The sequence below is a fragment of the Scyliorhinus torazame genome, chromosome 3, assembly GCF_047496885.1.
Source record: "Scyliorhinus torazame isolate Kashiwa2021f chromosome 3, sScyTor2.1, whole genome shotgun sequence".
In the NCBI taxonomy this organism is placed as follows: Eukaryota; Metazoa; Chordata; class Chondrichthyes; order Carcharhiniformes; family Scyliorhinidae; genus Scyliorhinus; species Scyliorhinus torazame.
Window position 1 is genome coordinate 121351070 of NC_092709.1, and position 18245 is coordinate 121369314.

At 41.9% G+C, this 18245-nt stretch overlaps 1 protein-coding gene across 6 annotated transcripts in view; it reads left to right on the forward strand.

Annotated features, from left to right (window-relative positions):
• The window catches only part of ugt8 (UDP glycosyltransferase 8), a 347377-nt gene extending 334960 nt beyond the window's left edge, over positions 1–12417 (forward strand). For 5 of the 6 annotated variants that reach the window (XM_072496162.1, XM_072496166.1, XM_072496163.1 and 2 more), the window contains exon 6: positions 9956–12417. In XM_072496162.1, coding sequence (XP_072352263.1) covers positions 9956–10310 — 355 coding nt within the window. In that variant the 3' untranslated portion in view covers positions 10311–12417. The remainder of the gene's footprint in view (positions 1–9955) is intronic. The other variant, XM_072496170.1, reaches the window with a different exon arrangement.
• Positions 12418–18245: the final 5828 nt, after the last annotated feature.

Here is an 18245-nt window from a genome sequence, read left to right on the forward strand (position 1 = left end):
CACAGGATTCGGTCCTTGGACCTCAATAGTCTATTTGGATAATGATTTGGATACAGAGATAGAAGGTTCTCTTGCCAAATTTGCAGATGACATTAAAATAGGTAGGAGAGTAAGTTGCAATGAGGAAATAAGAATTTTTCAAATGGATATAGATATGTTGGGTGAGTGGGCCAAAATGCAGCAGATGGTGTTTAATGCGGTTAAGTGGGAAGTCATACATTTTGGTCGTAAAAATGGAAAGAAAACTTATTATCTAAATGGGGAGAGACTTTGGGGTGCTCTAATGCAGAGGGATCTGGATGCCCTTGTGCATGAGTTACAGAAAACTAGCATGCAGGTACAGTGGGTAATAATGAAAGTGAATAGAATGTTGGCATTTGTAGCTAAAGGAATAGAATATAAAGGTAAGAAAGTGTTGTTGCAACTGTACAAAACATTATTGAGACTGCACCTGGAGTATTGTGCACAGCTTCGGCCCCCTTATTTGATGAAAGATGTAGTGGCATTGGAGGCAGTTCAGAGGAAGTTCACTAGATTGATCCAGATTTGAGGGGTTTGTCTTCTGAAGAGTGATTGAGCAGTTTAGGCTTATACTCTCTGGAGTTTAGAAGAATGAGGGGAGATCAAATTGAGTTATACAAGATGATAAATGGCATGGATAAAGTAAACATGGAGTGGATGCTTCCTCTTGTGGGGCACTCTCGAATGAGAGGTCATAGTCTCAGGATAAGGGACAACAAATTTTAAACAAAGATGAGGAGAAACTACTTCTCCCAAATTTAAAGAGGATTTAGAAAGGTTTTTAATTCGTAATGGGTTGAAGGGTTACGGAGAATGGGCGGCACGGTGAAGATGAGGCCATGATATAATCAGCCGTGATCGTATTGAACAGTGGAGCAAGCGCGAGAGGTTAAATTGCAGTTCTTATGTTCGAAGAAAGAACTATTCTGTCTAATTCCACCTTCCAGCCCTTGGTCTGTAGCCTTGTAGGTCACAGCACCTCGAACACAAAAATGGTATTCTTGATTAATAAGAGAATTTCTTTATTAATAAGGCAATCGGGATTATGGGGAGACGGCAGGAGAATGGGGATGAGGAACATACCAGCCATGATCGAATAGCGGAGCAGACATGATGGGCCGAATGGCCTAATTCTGCTCCTGTATCTTATGGTCTAACTCTTTCCTTGCCGATCAGACTGACCATCTGCTTCCTGAACTCCTCTTTCTGCGCCATCACTACAGCTAGCGTGTCTTCTGTGATGGGCGTGGCAGCCTCCTCCATCTTCCTTCCCTCAGATTCCCTCGCCAGACTACCAGCCTTGGGTTTCTTTCCAGTGTGTTTTTTCAACATAGCTTCACCAACTAACTGTTACCCAGTTCGGCCAGCTGAGTTTAAACACAAAACCATCCTGGAAAACAGGCAAAAGGGTCACAAAGAACAAGGACCCTGGGTGACACAGTCTTTGAATAAGAGAGGCCATTTAGGACTGAGATGAGGTTGGTGAATCTTAGAATTCTCTACCCCAGAGCCCTGTGGAGGCTCAGTCATTGAGTTTATTCAAGTCCAAGATTGATAGATTTCATGGTATTAAAGATATCAAGGTGATATGGGGAAAATGGCATTCAGGTAGGAGATCAGTGATCTGGTTGAATGACAGAGCAGGCTTGAGCTAAATGGCCTACTACTCATACATTTCCTAGGTTCCTATCGTTTGGTAGGGGTGTACATCTCAAATTGCTTGCCTGTTGCCATGCAGGGGGAGTTTAAGCACCATCAGACTGGGAAGGCAAGTCAACTTTCAGATGAGATTGTTTGTGACAGTGCAACCTATGTCAGCTTTGCACAGTTCTTAGTTTCCATTGCCACTCTAAAACAATGTGTTACTTGCATCGCTTTCCTTGAGCTGATCTTCCTCTGATAGGCAAGTATCACTGAGGGTGGCAATCTGGACATTTACATAGCTAACTCTCAACTTATAAGAGCAGTTCTTCTCTCTGGTCTGTCAGCTGTGGTTCATGAGGGTGTGCACGTTCCATGTGTCAATGTTGACAAATGTCATCTTTATGTTTTTTTAAGAGTGTTACTTTTGTGTTGATGGGATCACTGCCCATCGCAGCTTGCTGGCCAGATACTGTTTAGGGCACCTTTTCTAGCCTCTGCCTCATATTGAGCTTTGTGGTCCTGCAATAGGCTGCTCAGTCGCTCGGGCCTTCAGAGTTCATTGACATGAGTTCCATGGAACATTGACTTCAGTATTGGGACAGGAAGGAGATATATCATTGGGATGGGTTCCACCTGAACCAGCCTGGGACCAGAGTCCTAGAAAACACCTCTGGTAGAAAGGTTAAAATAAAAACTAGGTCACAAGCAATTCAAAAAGAAGTGAATAGAGTAGCAGTCAGAAATTGTGCTTTGGGCACTACCGTTAAAGGGAAAATTAAAAGATGTTAAATAATCAAAAGAGGAGCATAAAATTAAATTTGAGTAAAATATTTAGGGCAAAAGCACAGGTTGGGATATGTGGTCCAAATGAGTATTCTTTTAGTGAATGCAGGTGCAAATTCAACTTGAACGGAATTCCATGATCACCATTACTGAGTCATGGCTGCAAGATGTTATGGACGGGGCACTGAATATTCGAGGTTATAAAATTTACAGGAAAAATAGCGCAAATTCCAGGGGGGGTTGAATAGCCTTACTGATAAGGATGAAATCATCTTGGATAAGAGATGGTGAACAAAGGTAGGCAGGCAGATGGGACTTTAGAATTAAGAAATAGAAAATGATTTAGTACTTCAGTGGCAGCTATTAAACAATCATGGTATAAAGGCAGAGTGGTTTTAGTGGTGATTTTAACTTGCGGATTGGGGTGAGCAGTTTAGTACATGTCAGAAAGGTAATGAATTTCAAATAGCAGACACACTTGAACTGCTACTTGGTAAATATCATGTGCTTTATATGTTAAACTGTTAATGTTGGAAAATGCCAATAAAGATGTTTTTTTTTAAAAGGTAGTGAATTTCTGTATCTGGATAGGTTTCTGCAGCAATATGTCATGTGCCAAGAAAGGGGACCTATGTCATCAGATTTATATAACCCTAATAATGCATGAACATTTATCTAATACTGAGCATAATATGAACGAGTTCAATGCAGTGTGAAAGGACAACATGCAAAAAAAAAATGCTACCAGGCTTCCAAGATTTTGGGAAGGCTGACTTCCACAGATAGAGACTATCCACAGAAAACTGGGCAAATCGGTTAATGGTGTGAGTCATAGAATCATAGAATCCCTCCTGTGCAGAAGGGAGGCTATTTCGCCCATTGAGTCCGCATCGACTCTTCGAAAGAACACATCACTCACCCATCCACCCTGTCCTATCCCCCTCCCCTAATCTGCACATCCCTGGATACCATGGGGCAATTTATCATGGTCAATCCACCTAACTCGCACATTCTTGGACTGTGGGGGAAACCAGAACACTCGGAGGAAACCCACGCAGATACTGGGAGAATATGCAAATTCCAGAGATGGTGACCGGAATTGTACGTCTCTGGCGCTGTGGGGCAACAGTGCTAGCCACTGTGCCGCCCTTGAAATGAGTGACAAAGATTGGTGGGAGTTTTTGAAACATAATTTAATGTAATTCAGAGCCTTTTTATATTCCCAATGGGGAAAGAGGTCAATTGCCAAAAATGACAGTCACAGATGACTGCAAAGGTAAGGGACAACATAAAACTAACAGGAAAAGCATGCAAACAGTTCAAAGAATATCACCAAATCTGATGATGCAAAGAGTCAGAAAGTCGATAGTAGGAGCTACAACAAGGAATATGAAAGAAAGCTTGGCAAAGGATATCAAAATCAATGCAATTCCCTTCCTAACATCACTGGGTGGTCGTACACCACACAGACTGCAGCAGTTCAAGACAGTGTCTCACCACCACCTCAATGGCAATGAGGAATGGGCAACAAATTCTGGCCTTGCTAACAATGCTCACATTTCATGAAAGAACAATGAAAAGGGACAACGTGGGCCCCTTAAAAGTGGAGAAGTGATATTCTCAATGAAAATAAGAGAATGGTAGACGTGTCAAATAAGTGCAGCAGAGGAAGTGGTCAGCACACTCGCCATCTCAAGGAAACTAAAATATTGAATAACGATAATAAGCAGGATAATAATTGAATCAGGGACTCGACCAAATTAGCATAAATAAAATAAATGAAGACAATAATGGTACTGAGAGTGACAAATCCTGTGGACCAAGAACAACAAAGAACAAAGAAATGTACAGCACAGGAACAGGCCCTTCGGCCCTCCAAGCCCGTGCCGACCATGCTGCCCGACTAAACTACAATCTTCTACACTTCCTGGGTCCGTATCCCTCTATTCCCATCCTATTCATGTATTTGTCAAGATGCCCCTTAAATGTCACTATCGTCCCTGCTTCCACCACCTCCTCCGGTAGCGAGTTCCAGGCACCCACTACCCTCTGCGTAAAAAACTTGCCTCGTACATCTACTCTAAACCTTGCCCCTTTCACCTTAAACCTATGCCCCCTAGTAATTGACTCCTCTACCCCGGGGAAAAGCCTCTGACTATCCACTCTGTCTATGCCCCTCATAATTTTGTGGACCTCTATCAGGTCTCCCCTCAACCTCCTTCGTTCCAGTGAGAACAAACCGAGTTTATTCAACCGCTCCTCATAGCTAATGCCCTCCATACCCGGCAACATTCTGGTAAATCTCTTCTGCACCCTCTCTAAAGCCTCCACATCCTTCTGGTAGTGTGGCGACCAGAATTGAACACTATACACCAAGTGTGGCCTAACTAAGGTTCTATACAGCTGCAACATGACTTGCCAATTCTTATGCTCAATGCCCCGGCCAATGAAGGCAAGCATGCCGTATGCCTTCTTGACTACCTTCTCCACCTGTGTTGCCCCTTTCAATGACCTGTGGACCTGTACTCCTAGATCTCTTTGACTTTCAATACTCTTGAGGGTTCTACCATTCACTGTATATTCCCTACCTGCATTAGACCTTCCAAAATGCATTACCTCACATTTGTCCGGATTAAATTCCATCTGCCATCTCTCCGCCCAAGTCTCCAAACAATCTAAATCCTGCTGTATCCTCTGACAGTCCTCATCGCTATCCGCAATTCCACCAACCTTTGTGTCGTCTGCAAACTTACTAATCAGACCAGTTACATTTTCCTCCAAATCATTTATATATACTACAAAGAGCAAAGGTCCCAGCACTGATCCCTGTGGAACACCACTGGTCACAGCCCTCCAATTAGAAAAGCATCCTTCCATTGCTACTCTCTGCCTTCTATGACCTAGCCAGTTCTGTATCCACCTTGCCAGCTCACCCCTGATCCCGTGTGACTTCACCTTTTGTACTAGTCTACCATGAGGGACCTTGTCAAAGGCCTTACTGAAGTCCATATAGACAACATCCACTGCCCTACCTGCATCAATCATCTTAGTGACCTCCTCGAAAAACTCTATCAAGTTAGTGAGACACGACCTCCCCTTCACAAAACCATGCTGCCTCTCTCTAATACGTCCATTTGCTTCCAAATGGGAGTAGATCCTGTCTCGAAGAATTCTCTCCAGTAATTTCCCTACCACTGAAGTAAGGCTCACCGGCCTGTAGTTCCCTGGATTATCCTTGCTACCCTTCTTAAACAGAGGAACAACATTGGCTATTCTCCAGTCCTCCGGGACATCACCTGAAGACAGTGAGGATCCAAAGATTTCTGTCAAGGCCTCAGCAATTTCCTCTCCAGCCTCCTTCAGTATTCTGGGGTAGATCCCATCAGGCCCTGGGGACTTATCTACCTTAATATTTTTTAAGACACCCAACACCTCGTCTTTTTGGATCTCAATGTGACCCAGGCTATCTACACACCCTTCTCCAGACTCAACATCTACCAATTTCTTCTCTTTGGTGAATACTGATGCAAAGTATTCATTTAGTACCTCGCCCATTTCCTCTGGCTCCACCCATAGATTCCCTTGCCTATCCTTCAGTGGGCCAACCCTTTCCCTGGCTACCCTCTTGCTTTTTATGTACGTGTAAAAAGCCTTGGGATTTTCCTTAACCCTATTTGCCAATGACTTTTCGTGACCCCTTCTAGCTCTCCTGACTCCTTGCTTAAGTTCCTTCCTACTTTCCTTATATTCCACGCAGGCTTCGTCTGTTCCCAGCCTTTTAGCCCTGACAAATGCCTCCTTTTCCTTTTTGACGAGGATATCTCTCGTTATCCAAGGTTCCCGAAAACTGCCGTATTTATCCTGCTTCCTCACAGGAACATGCCGGTCCTGAATTCCTTTCAACTGACACTTGAAAGCCTCTCACATGTCAGATGTTGATTTGCCCTCAAACATCCGCCCCCTATCTATGTTCTTCAGTTCCCGCCTAATATTGTTATAATTAGCCTTCCCCCAATTTAGCACATTCATCCTAGGACCACTCTTATCCTTGTCCACCAGTACTTTAAAATTTACTGAATTGTGGTCACTGTTACCGAAATGCTCCCCTGCTGAAACATCTACCACCTGGCCGGGCTCATTCCCCAATACCAGGTCCAGAACCGCCCCTTCCCTAGTTGGACTGTCTACATATTGTTTTAAGAAGCCCTCCTGGATGCTCCTTACAAACTCCGCCCCGTCTAAGCCCCTGGCACTAAGTGAGTCCCAGTCAATATTGGGGAAGTTGAAGTATCCCATCACCACAACCCTGTTGTTTGTACTCTTTTCCAAAATCTGTCTACCTATCTGCTCCTCTATCTCCCGCTGGCTGTTGGGAGGCCTGTAGTAAACCCCCAACATTGTGACTGCACCCTTCTTATTTCTGATCTCTACCCATATAGCCTCACTGCCCTCTGAGGTGTCCTCCCGCAGTACAGCTGTGATATTCTCCCGAACCAGTAGCGCAACTCCGCCTCCCCTTTTACATCCCCCTCTATCCCGCCTGAAACATCTAAATCCTGGAACGTTTAGCTGCCAATCCTGCCCTTCCCTCAACCAGGTCTCTGTAATGGCAACAACATCATAGTTCCAAGTACTAATCCACGCTCTAAGTTCATCTGCCTTACCCGTAATACTTCTTGCATTAAAACATATGCACTTCAGGCCACCAGACCCGCTGTGTTCAGCAACTTCTCCCTGTCTGCTCTGCCTCAGAGCCCCACTGTCCCTATTCCCTAGTTCTCCCTCAATGCTCTCACCTTCTGACCTATTGCTCCCGTGCCCACCCCCCTGCCATACTAGTTTAAACCCTCCCGTGTGACACTAGCAAACCTCGCGGCCAGGATATTTATGCCTCTCCGGTTTAGATGCAACCCGTCCTTCTTATATAGGTCACACCTGCCCCGGAAGAGCTCCCAGTGGTCCAGATAACGGAAACCCTCCCTCCTACACCAGCTGTTTAGCCACGTGTTTAGCTGCTCTATGTTCCTATTTCTAGCCTCACTGGCACGTGGCACAGGGAGTAATCCCGAGATTACAACCCTAGAGGTCCTGTCTTTTAACTTTCTGCCTAGCTCCCTGAACTCCTGCTGGAGGACCTCATGCCCCTTCCTGCCTATGTCGTTAGTACCAATATGTACAACGACCTCTGCCTATTTGCCCTCCCCCTTCAGGATGCCCTCTACCCGTTCGGAGACATCCTGGACCCTGGCACCAGGGAGGCAACATACCATCCTGGAGTCTCTTTCACGTCCACAGAAGCGCCTATCTGTGCCCCTGACTATAGAGTCCCCTATTACTATTGCTCTTCTGCGCTTTGACCCTCCCTACTGAACATCAGAGCCAGCCGTGGTGCCACTGCTTGGCTGCTGCTGTTTTCCCCTGATAGGCTATCCCCCCCCGACAGTATCCAAAGGGGTATACCTGTTCGAGAGGGGGACAACCACAGGGGATTCCTGCACTGACTGCCTGCCCTTTCTGGTGGTCACCCATTTCTCTGCCTGCACCTTGGGTGTGACCACATTTACATAACTGCGATCTATGACGCTTTCCGCCACCTGCATGCTCCTAAGTGCATCCAATTGCTGCTCCAACCGAACCATGCGGTCTGTGAGGAGCTCCAGTTGGGTGCACTTTTTTCAGATGAAGCCATCCGGGACGCTGGAAGCCTCCCGGACCTGCCACATCTCACAGTCAGAGCACTGCACCCCTCTAACTGACATTGCGTCAATTAATTTTTTTTAAAAAATTTTTTTTAATTTTTTGAATTTAAGTTACTGCTAACTATCTGTTTCCTAGCACTAGATTTCTAATAGAAATGCGAAAGCTAAATATAGTACTCTCCGATCTCTGGCTTAGATACCCCTCTAAATTATAATTAAGTAATTATGTTTAATTAGTTACCAATGCTTAATTTTTTTAATTTAGTGTAGATTCCCAACCAGCCACTCAGGTCACAGCTTTTCTGTGATGTCACTTCAGTTTCCCCCGACACACACAATTTGAAAAAGGTATAAAAGTAAAAATGAGTAAAAATCACTTACTTACCTCCTTCCCTTATGAGTATCTTGGATGTTCTCAGGTTCTCTCCCTGACAGAGACTGCTCCTCCACCTCTGAACCTTGACCTGCACAATGCTAATAATATAATATAATAATATAATATGGCACTTACCTCACACCAATGGGTTTTATTATTAGGCTAGAGGAGGAGGGCGGGTGGGAGACACTACACGTGTAGTGTCTCGGGTTTCCTCTCCACCAGAATTTATTGTTTGGGGGGGGGGGGGGGGTCTTCCCAGAAGTCCGCAGGTCAAAAAAAAAAAAAAACAGAAAAGAAGTGTTTTTTTTAAAAGGATACACTTACCTCCCAGAAATCACTTGCGCACCGTTCCCGCTGAAATCGACTGGCCTGCCAGCCTGGCTAGAAAACCAGATGGTTTTACAGGAGGTCGGTCAGAACACCTCATACCCAATTATAATCTTCCAAAGTTCTCTTGCTTTCAATTGGAAAATAGCACATGTTTAAGAAGTGTGACGGGGACATCTGAATACTATAGAATAGTTAGCTCAATATCTGGTAGAAAATTACTAGTCTATAATTAATGGTAGGTGACTGAACATCTTTAAAAACGTCGGCTGATCAGCATGCCAGCATGAATTTGTAAAGGATTGAAATTTCTGCAGAGGTGACTAAAGGCAGAGGGATGTCTATGGTTGTAACTCATCTTCTGGCAGTCCGTCTAAAAGTCCAAAATAAGTGGCTGTTAATTAAAGTTGAAACTAATGGAAATGAAAACATATTATTGACCTGGTTAGAAAATTGACAGAGGCAGGAGACAATCAATCAATACTCATAATTGTCAAGATGTACCTGTGGTATTCCACAGGGTCAGTTATGGGGCGTTGACTATTCACCATATTTATTATTAAATTAGATGATGGATCAAACATTACAAATCCAAATTTATCACTGACACAAGATTGGCAGCACTGTAGATGGAAATGTCACATTTAAATTATTGGTGGATTAAATGAGGGACTTAACATTTGGCAAGTAGATTTCAATGGAGGCAAATGTAAGATCATCTACTTTGGATAATTTCTATATGGTGAAAAACTAGAACAATGGAGGTGTGTGCAAAGAGACGTAGGGGTCCAGGAATATGAGACATTAAAATGCCATGAACAAGTAGAGAAAATAAGCAAAATGTTTCAGAATACAAGGGGGTGGAAGTCATTCTTCAGCTATCCAAAGTTCTAGCTAGACCACGTGGAAATGAAGTGCCCGGACAAATAAATTTAAAACATTTTATGCCCGAATAAAACATAGTGGGTACTGTGATGGCTAATTAAGTCTGAAAAAACAGTAAATCTTTATTGGAGCTAATAGTTGCAGTTTTTCATTGATTCTACATTTTAATGGCATTACCTGTCTATCCAGCACTCAATGATCTTATGTTTTTCTCCAGCTACAAGCAACGCGCTGAACAATTATCTCAGATTCACAGAGACCAGCCTGAACATCCTGTTAGCCGAACAGTTTATTGGATTAACTACATCCTCCGTTACAGTGGGGCAGAACATCTTCGTGCTGCTGTATATAACGTCCGGTTCTACCAATACTTCTTGTTGGATGCAGTTCTGCTCATTTCTTTGAGCACAGTTGCTATACTCAAGATAGGATTGTGGATAGCGAAGCAGGTTGCCAAAAGGTTTTCATCTAAATTCGTACATGGTAAAACTAATGGACACTGCTATAATGGAATAGCAAATGGTAAACATCGGAAGAATGGCCACGTCAAACATGAAAAAAAAGTGAAATGAGTAATCTTGGCTGCCCTGTAATTTTGGGAAAAGATTAACAGTTCACTATACCGTTGATATAATGTCACCTGTGTAACACACTACTGACAGCGTTTTGGAAAATAACTGTGTTAATATTCTTCACCATTTAACCTCATTTTGCCTAAAATTCCATGTGCTGACTAAAGGACCGATGAGCACAACTTAAAATGCAATACTGTATATCTGAAACTTGGCATTTCTGCACAAATTGCTTTGGCTCTGAAACTGGCCTTAATTCTTGGAAAGTTTTATTATGAATTTTTATAAATTGTTTTGTGATTTATTAAAGTGTGTTGTGTGCCCCACTATTTTAATAAAAGCAAAAAAAGATGAAGGGTTTGATACTTGGATAAAATTAGTTCAGTTTTGTTTCAATGGTGACAAGATTATGTTAGCTTGGACTATATTGAATAGTGCACTAAGTCAATTGTCATGGTGGTCTAGTCAATTATTGGACCCATATGAAGATGTTTTACTTGTACGGTGAATGACTTCCCTTGGTGGAAATATGATCAGATCTCAAGGATTAGAGGTGATTTTTCACCATTTCTTTGATTTTTTTAATAGATTGGGCACGAATCCAGGTATCCCAGAAACACACACCTTCACAAAATCAAATTCAGCATGTAGTTTAATTGTCTTGTCAGATAATACTCAAGGGTAACCTATTTTACAGCTTTATTTAGGTTTTTCCAAACAATCACAGTTTGTGTAATTGATGAGAAATATTAATATATTGTGTACCTTCCAAAATGTTATAATTTACAACTGAGAAATGGAGCACTAACAACATAATTGAAACAACTCATTATTAGGTGCACAATATACCTTTACTTTGGTAAGTGCTCTGCAAATCCCAATTAAAAATACAGCATTTGTAATGGGTGGCAACATTTTCCACATCACACAACTGGAATTTTAGGTGCATCACCTTTTCTACAAAATAATTTATTGATGTATATTAAAATGATAAATACAGCAGTAATATGATTACCCATTAGCTAATTTCAGAATATTCATTGAAGAAAGGTGGTCTGAAAATTAATTTACCACCTAAATATTGCAGGGTTAAGATTCCATCATGAATGGACATTTTGGGTAAGTGAACCAAGCTGAAGCTTTATACTCTTTAGTTCTACTACATCTTGATCTACTCCGTCTTGATACAAATCTGATTACATGAGACGAGTGCATGTTTGCCTGCACAAACAAAACAGCTCCATGTATTATTGCCCGTCACTTGCCAAAGTATTTTTACATGGTCTTCATATTTTCCCTTTAAAGTATAGGTGAATAGTTTGTCAGTGGATGTTAATTTTCAATGCTTTCATCTTGGCAGCTTCCTGTTCTTTTGAACATCTTTGGGGCACACAATTCACTGTTTTGTGATTACTGTACTTTAGCCCAGTGCTGCTTTCCTGTTAGTTTGTCCACAGTGTGATGTGTTTACTTCTAATGCATATTATCCCTGCTGTGAGTGTAAATTTTATTTATTGTAATTAGAGTTCACATGTCTGACAAAGAAACTAAGAGCATCTCACATTCAATATTATTACTGCCTCCTTGATTGTTTCATAAGTTGTAACCCAAATAAGGATTTTATTTATTTCTATCCCACTTGGAGCCACAGGTGACCACTGAATGTAGGAAAAGAGATGGAAGTATGAACAGCTAATAACTTTAAATAACTGAACAAAATAAATTTTCAGTAAAATAAATTTACATTACTTTCAGTTCTGTTCAAAGTTCTGTGCAATGCTGCCATGAAGTGGCCATTGGGAAAGCAAATTAAGCTTTGGGAGGCAATGAGTGGTGGGGTGATAACTAAGTGGTCTTAACAAAGGTACTGTATGCAGATATTTGTTTTACAGTAAAACAACAGATGGTGTCTTCAGGCTGTAGTATAGTTGAGCTAAAGCTGTGATAAATTTGAGCAATAAGTACTGATTACATAGCCTGAAACCTTTTTTATATGTATATATAAAAATGTAAATGTCTAATTCCAGCTACAGTTTTAATTACAAACACTGTCATCTGTTATTGCAACAAAGTTAAATAAATGCAACAAAGTTAAATAAATGCAAAATATTGATTGTTGTGTGTATGCTTTATGATTGCTATAATAATGCATCATTGCATTACATGCTTGGAGTTTTTGGATTTTTTGCACTTTGCAATTATACTCCATCACTTGATAGATGTTATGGGGTTTGCCTTTCTAAGTTAAATAGAATATGTTTTTACATACTCAAAAGAAACAGTGACAAACTGATCATCATATTACATAGCTTGCCACAGAAGAATAAGGAAAGAAGTATTTAGACACTGGGCTACAGTTGTAATCAATGATTACATCTTCTTGATTTCAGTTTATGTAATCCTCATTTCGGAGATAATAGGTTCATGTTCACAATTCCCAATATGCAAATTGTGATCAGATGAGTTGTCAGTAAAATGAAATGCTTCTCAAAAGTATTTTCACTAATGAAACGTAATTTAGCTTCTTAAACACTCCTTGCAATGGGTTTTACTTCGACCTATGTAATCTCCTGATGGCTCTGCCTACACTCTGATCCGCAAAATAAATTCCAAGACATTTAACTATCCATACAATAGCAATAATCAGGGCCTAGTTTTAAGGTTGATTAAATGGGATATCTTAAATTAAAGAATTGGGCACTTTAGAAACTGCAGTCTGCAGAAACCTCCAGAATCCGAATATACAGAACTCAAGACAAGCTGCCGGAGAGCAGCCCCTGAATAACCCATCAAGTAATTATCATTGCTACTTGAGATTCACTGACCTATTGTCCACAGTTACTGATATCCCATCAACTGATCGCTCCGACTTAAGATGCAATGGCCTATTGTTCACTGTTCCTACAACCCATCAAGCAATCATCGCTCCTCCCAAGGTGGGCTCAGGTACCCTGTCAACAGGTCATCAACCAGACCATTGGGCACTGAGACTCTGCCTCCTGAGACTCCATTGGCCGAAGGCCAAGGGCAGGTGGAGAAAGGAGGTGGGTGGCGACGGGGTAAAAAGAGAGGCATTTTCCAGACATCTGGAGAGAAAGGACTGGAAGCAAAGACTTGAGGCAAAAGACTCGAAGCTTGGTGTGTGAGGTAACCTTGACCAGACTGGAAGGAAGGAAGCAAGCAAGGAACAGCCAGCGAGAATCACCTTTACAAAGAGGAAGAGGGACTCTGGGATCGGATCTGCAGCTTACCAAATCACCTTTACGGGAAGTATAGTCGAATCCTGGGTGTTTCTTGTATGTATAGTGGGTAATTTATGGATTAACTATATTTAATAAAGTGTGTTGCACTATATCTCTGTCCTACTTTGTTCTACTCCTAAATAAAGACACCTGGGTAAACTTTAAGTAAAGAGCTGGTTGAATTATCTGAATTGGATAGATCCAACATTTTGGCACCCTAGATGGTCTTTCGATAAGAAGCGATACGTTGCTCCGAAGTCGAACCTTCAACCCAGTATTCTCCAACACTCCGGCTGAGCCTGAATTAAGAGGACATGTCCCATGTAACGGCCAGTCTTAAGTGAGTAAAGGACTAATACAGATTTTGACCAGTAAGATTGGCCCATTAGCCGGGTGTCTAACACTAGGTGAACAAACTATGTATTTAGATCTCGGATAGTCTAGGGAGTTGGGGAGGGAATTTAGTGAAAGCCGGACCCGTAACCCAGCGGATTCTCGCACAACTGTGATGAATCCTACGGAAAGCGAGAATAAGCAGAGCAGAGAAATGGTAGAATGCCCAGAGTGAGAAGTGACCCAAGTGGGTACTACAGAAAATTAGCAAATGGGACCAGGATCCCTAAAGGCCATGGAAGAAGGAAAGAATATTCTAATCACCTTGTTGAAGGTGGCCGGTGACAAAAGGCTCCTCGAGGGATCCTATGTGTCAAAGGGGGGAGGGAGATATGAGTTTTTGAAAAAGTCAGTATGGAAATTTGAGTTTTAAAAGATGTCAGTGTGAACATTTGTGCTCTGGAAGTCTAGGATTATCCTGAGAAAAAATGAGTTTTCAAAGAAGTCAGTATGGAAACATGAGTTTTAGATAATGTCTGTGTGGTGTAGCCATCTGGATGGCCACTTCCAGAAGACAAAATGGACAATGCTAAGAAAGCAGGCAGGCACAGAGTCTGTCTGCATATTGGAGAAACAGCTCCCAGACGAGACTGGAACTGTAGGCCCATTAGCATATGGATGGCCCATCTCCGGGAACAAAGAAAGATACTTAAGTAACCGATCTGGCCCCAGACCTCGCGGCACCAGTTCCCTAAACCGAAAGCAGAAAACAAAGCAAGGCCAACGGCCACTTAGGACACGCCCAGCCATCAGGGCACCCACCCCTTTATTGGTCAGGATCAATGCGAATGATCAAGATACGGCCCAATTCATTGGGGCCAAGTTCCATGCCCGCCCAAAAGCGCGCGAAGCCCCCTTTGGGTATAAGAAGAAGGCCCCAACAGAGAATCGCTCTCTTGGACTTGGCTCTCGCAACGGAAAGACCCGTCCACCAGCTACACCAGAAGCAAGTAAGTCCAAGGTCAACGCTACCAGATGGACGATCTTAGCTGTTCCCCTTCACCACTACGACCCCAGCAGCCTTAGACCCGAGTGAACGGCCATTGTTCCTCTGACTGAGTAGGCGCCCAAAGCTTTAGCTTTGGCAGTAGTGATAGTTTCGTCTGTAGTATTTCGTGCATGAGCAGATATTGCTGTGTGTGTAAATAAATAGTATTGACTTTGAACTAACTAACTGGTGTACCGGCTCTTTGATCAGTATTCGGGTTTGAACCTTGTGGCGGTATCGAAAGATACCTAGCGACTCTAAAGCAAACATAATTAGAATTAAGGAAGGCAACCATATTGACCGCCATATTTAGAACCAAACAAAGAGAGCAACAGTGGAAATTTGAGTTTTAAAAGAGGCCAATGTGAACATTGTAGCTACCTGAGTTGGCCACTTCCTGACTTAAAACGGAGAACCGCAAAGGCTGAAGGGAAATTCAGCCAACACAGGCAATGACTAGCAAATACAGAAATCATGTGTATTAAGACCTGTAAGGAACCAGACAGCACTGAAACCAGCAGCCATCTGCATAGTAATGTAGCAGCCATCTACATATTAATGAGCGAAGCCCGGGAACAATCAAAACATTTTAAGGTAAAGAAAGCCAAGCCAGACTCCTCGGCGCCAGCAGGAGCCAACACAAAAGAGGTTAATGGACACTAAAGACCGCCCAACGATCAGGGAACTGCTCCAGCATTGGAGAAATCGAACCAAATGATTGGAATGAAGTCCAATCACTTGAAACCAGGTACGGGGTCCGCCCCGAAGGGCGGGAAGCCCCTGGGGACTATAAAGTAAAGCCCCCAAGTTCAAATCGTCCTTCTTGGCATGGTCACTCAGCAGCGAATCAACCCTTGACAGTGACCTGTTGCCTCCAAGAAAGTAAGTCTCAAGTCAACGCTCGCTACGAGATAGGCGATCCTAGCTACCAGTCCATACCAGCTTTTGAATCCCGTAGACTCAGGACCTGAACGAAAGGCCATTTGTTCCCCTGACCTGGTGGGCCAGTCCAAAGCTAAGTATAGGCCCGTTAGTTATAGAGATAGTTTATTGAGTAGAATTTATGCATGAGTAACGATTGACTGTGTATAATAAATGTGTTTTGATTTGAATCTTACAAATTGGTGTTTTGAGTTATTGATCATTCCTTGAACTTGAACCTCGTGGCAGTATCATAAAGATACCTGGCGACTCTAGAGCAAAGGTTATAAAACAGCCAATTGAAACAACCAAAAGTTAGCAACAACATTTGTACAATTGTTCGAACAGAAGAGTTTAAACTTCCTCTATATATTTGTGAGGGAATTTACCTTTTCTTTGAGTTTGAATTACAGTTTTGAAGAAAGAACAATGAAGACTACTGTCCTAATCCGCTTCATTTATTTTCTTTGAAAATTCTAATTATTTTTCAGTTTGTTGAGATTGAAAGTAATGCTTTGAATTCCTTTTGTTTGAATGGAGGCCTCCGTGGATGAATGAGTGTGTGTGTGTTTACTAAAGAATTTGTGAATTTCCGTTGGTGTTTCTTGTTTTTTAAATGTTAAATTCTACAAAACTGAGCTTTAAATCAATTGGGAGTTATAAACTAGATTTTAATTTTCTTTTAAATTGACAGATACATCTAAACCAAATTAACTCATTTGACTCCAGGCCAAGTGCTTTTGTTTAAATACAGATGTATCACAAGTCACAGGCAATGATTCTGGAGGCTTCAAAAATTCCAATATTGCTCTGCCATAAGTGACAATGGGGACATTTTTCTTTTGTGGAAATGGTTAACTCATTCAGACTTCACTGTTGCCCTTTGAATTTGAAGTTTGTGAAGTGTTACACTTACCTTTTACACCAATTGCAAAGTCTGATGATTTGACTTCTCTTAAAACTAGCATGCCGGGATAGAATTGCTCTCAAGGTCCAATTGATTAAATGCAATTAAGTGAAAATGGTAACTAATATGGAAAGGAGAATAAATAAATTCTAATTTTGACAAATAAAGGGCAATAGGAGTTAGTCTGTATGGTTTGCTGAGCTGAGCTTCAAACCCCCTTCATTGTTTGAAAGGAGATAAATTAAATATTCCCAGTTTAGAATGTCACCATTTGAAACTAATATATTTTAAAGAAGTAATATTCATTTTTGTGTGTTATCAATACTGAGTAAATGCTAACTCAGGTAGCGAGTACGTGAACATGTAAAATCGGTTGTTTTAATCCTGGGTATTTAACTACAAATAGTTTAGAAATTAACGATCTCCTGTACAAGGATAAGTGCTGTTATGTTTTTATGAGTGAGGTGATCTACAGGTGGGGAGATAATGTTAAATTTGGGGAGCATCAATGAAGCTGCAGCAGATGGTGGGATTCTTTATCACTTAATCACCTGGGGTTAGGGAATGGGAGTCAAAACTTTAAAGGAAAAGTGGAAATACACCCTTAGTTGCAGGTCATGTTGCTATTATTGCTACTGTTCTCATTACCATATATCAAACATTTGTAATATATTAAAAGATGGACAAATGGAAGTTTGATTAAATGTGGCATCGGTAATGAGACATAGGAATTGGGTTTTAAATATGTAATTCAATAAGCTTTGAATATTGTAAGGAAAGTATGTATCTCTGACTCACTCTGGGAATAGGGTTGTCCAAATTAATAATCCCATGTGTTTACACTTTTGGGATCACGGGGAAATGTGGTACTGAAGGCAGGCTGACGGGATGCACATGGACCAGGAACAGAAACTGCCTCCTGAAACCCTGGCTGGAATCCATACTGGCTGCAAAAGCACTCAAATCAAAACATAAACTTGTTATTGCAATATGGAATTTGATTACCCAATCCAAGTCTATGAATATGCAACAAACGTCCAGACACAGGTGATCAACTTTGCAGCAGACGAAGGACACCCGATCCCAATTGTTTTCTCACTCCACCCCCACCAAATCCTAGCAGATTAGTGATGACCAGTCATGCCAACTGGGAGGATGTCTTTCACACATATAAAAACAGTAAATGGCCCAAGTGGGTACAGTGGGGCGAAACCCCCAAACCGGATCTGAGATCCGAAGGAGAATATTGCTGGAGTCATACTCTGGATCTGCTTTTCCTTTCTTTTTTTTGTGTTGTTGCTGGTGATAGCCAAATAATAACCAAGATAGCCAAATAATAATACAGCAGGGCCTAATGGGCGCCGCATCCACCAACTAGAAGCCGAGGTAGCAACGAGAACGAGAGGAACCGTGTCAACCTCATACGTATGAGTCAATTCCAGGCCCAGTATGTCAAGGCACATCCAAAAACACCGCGCGCTATC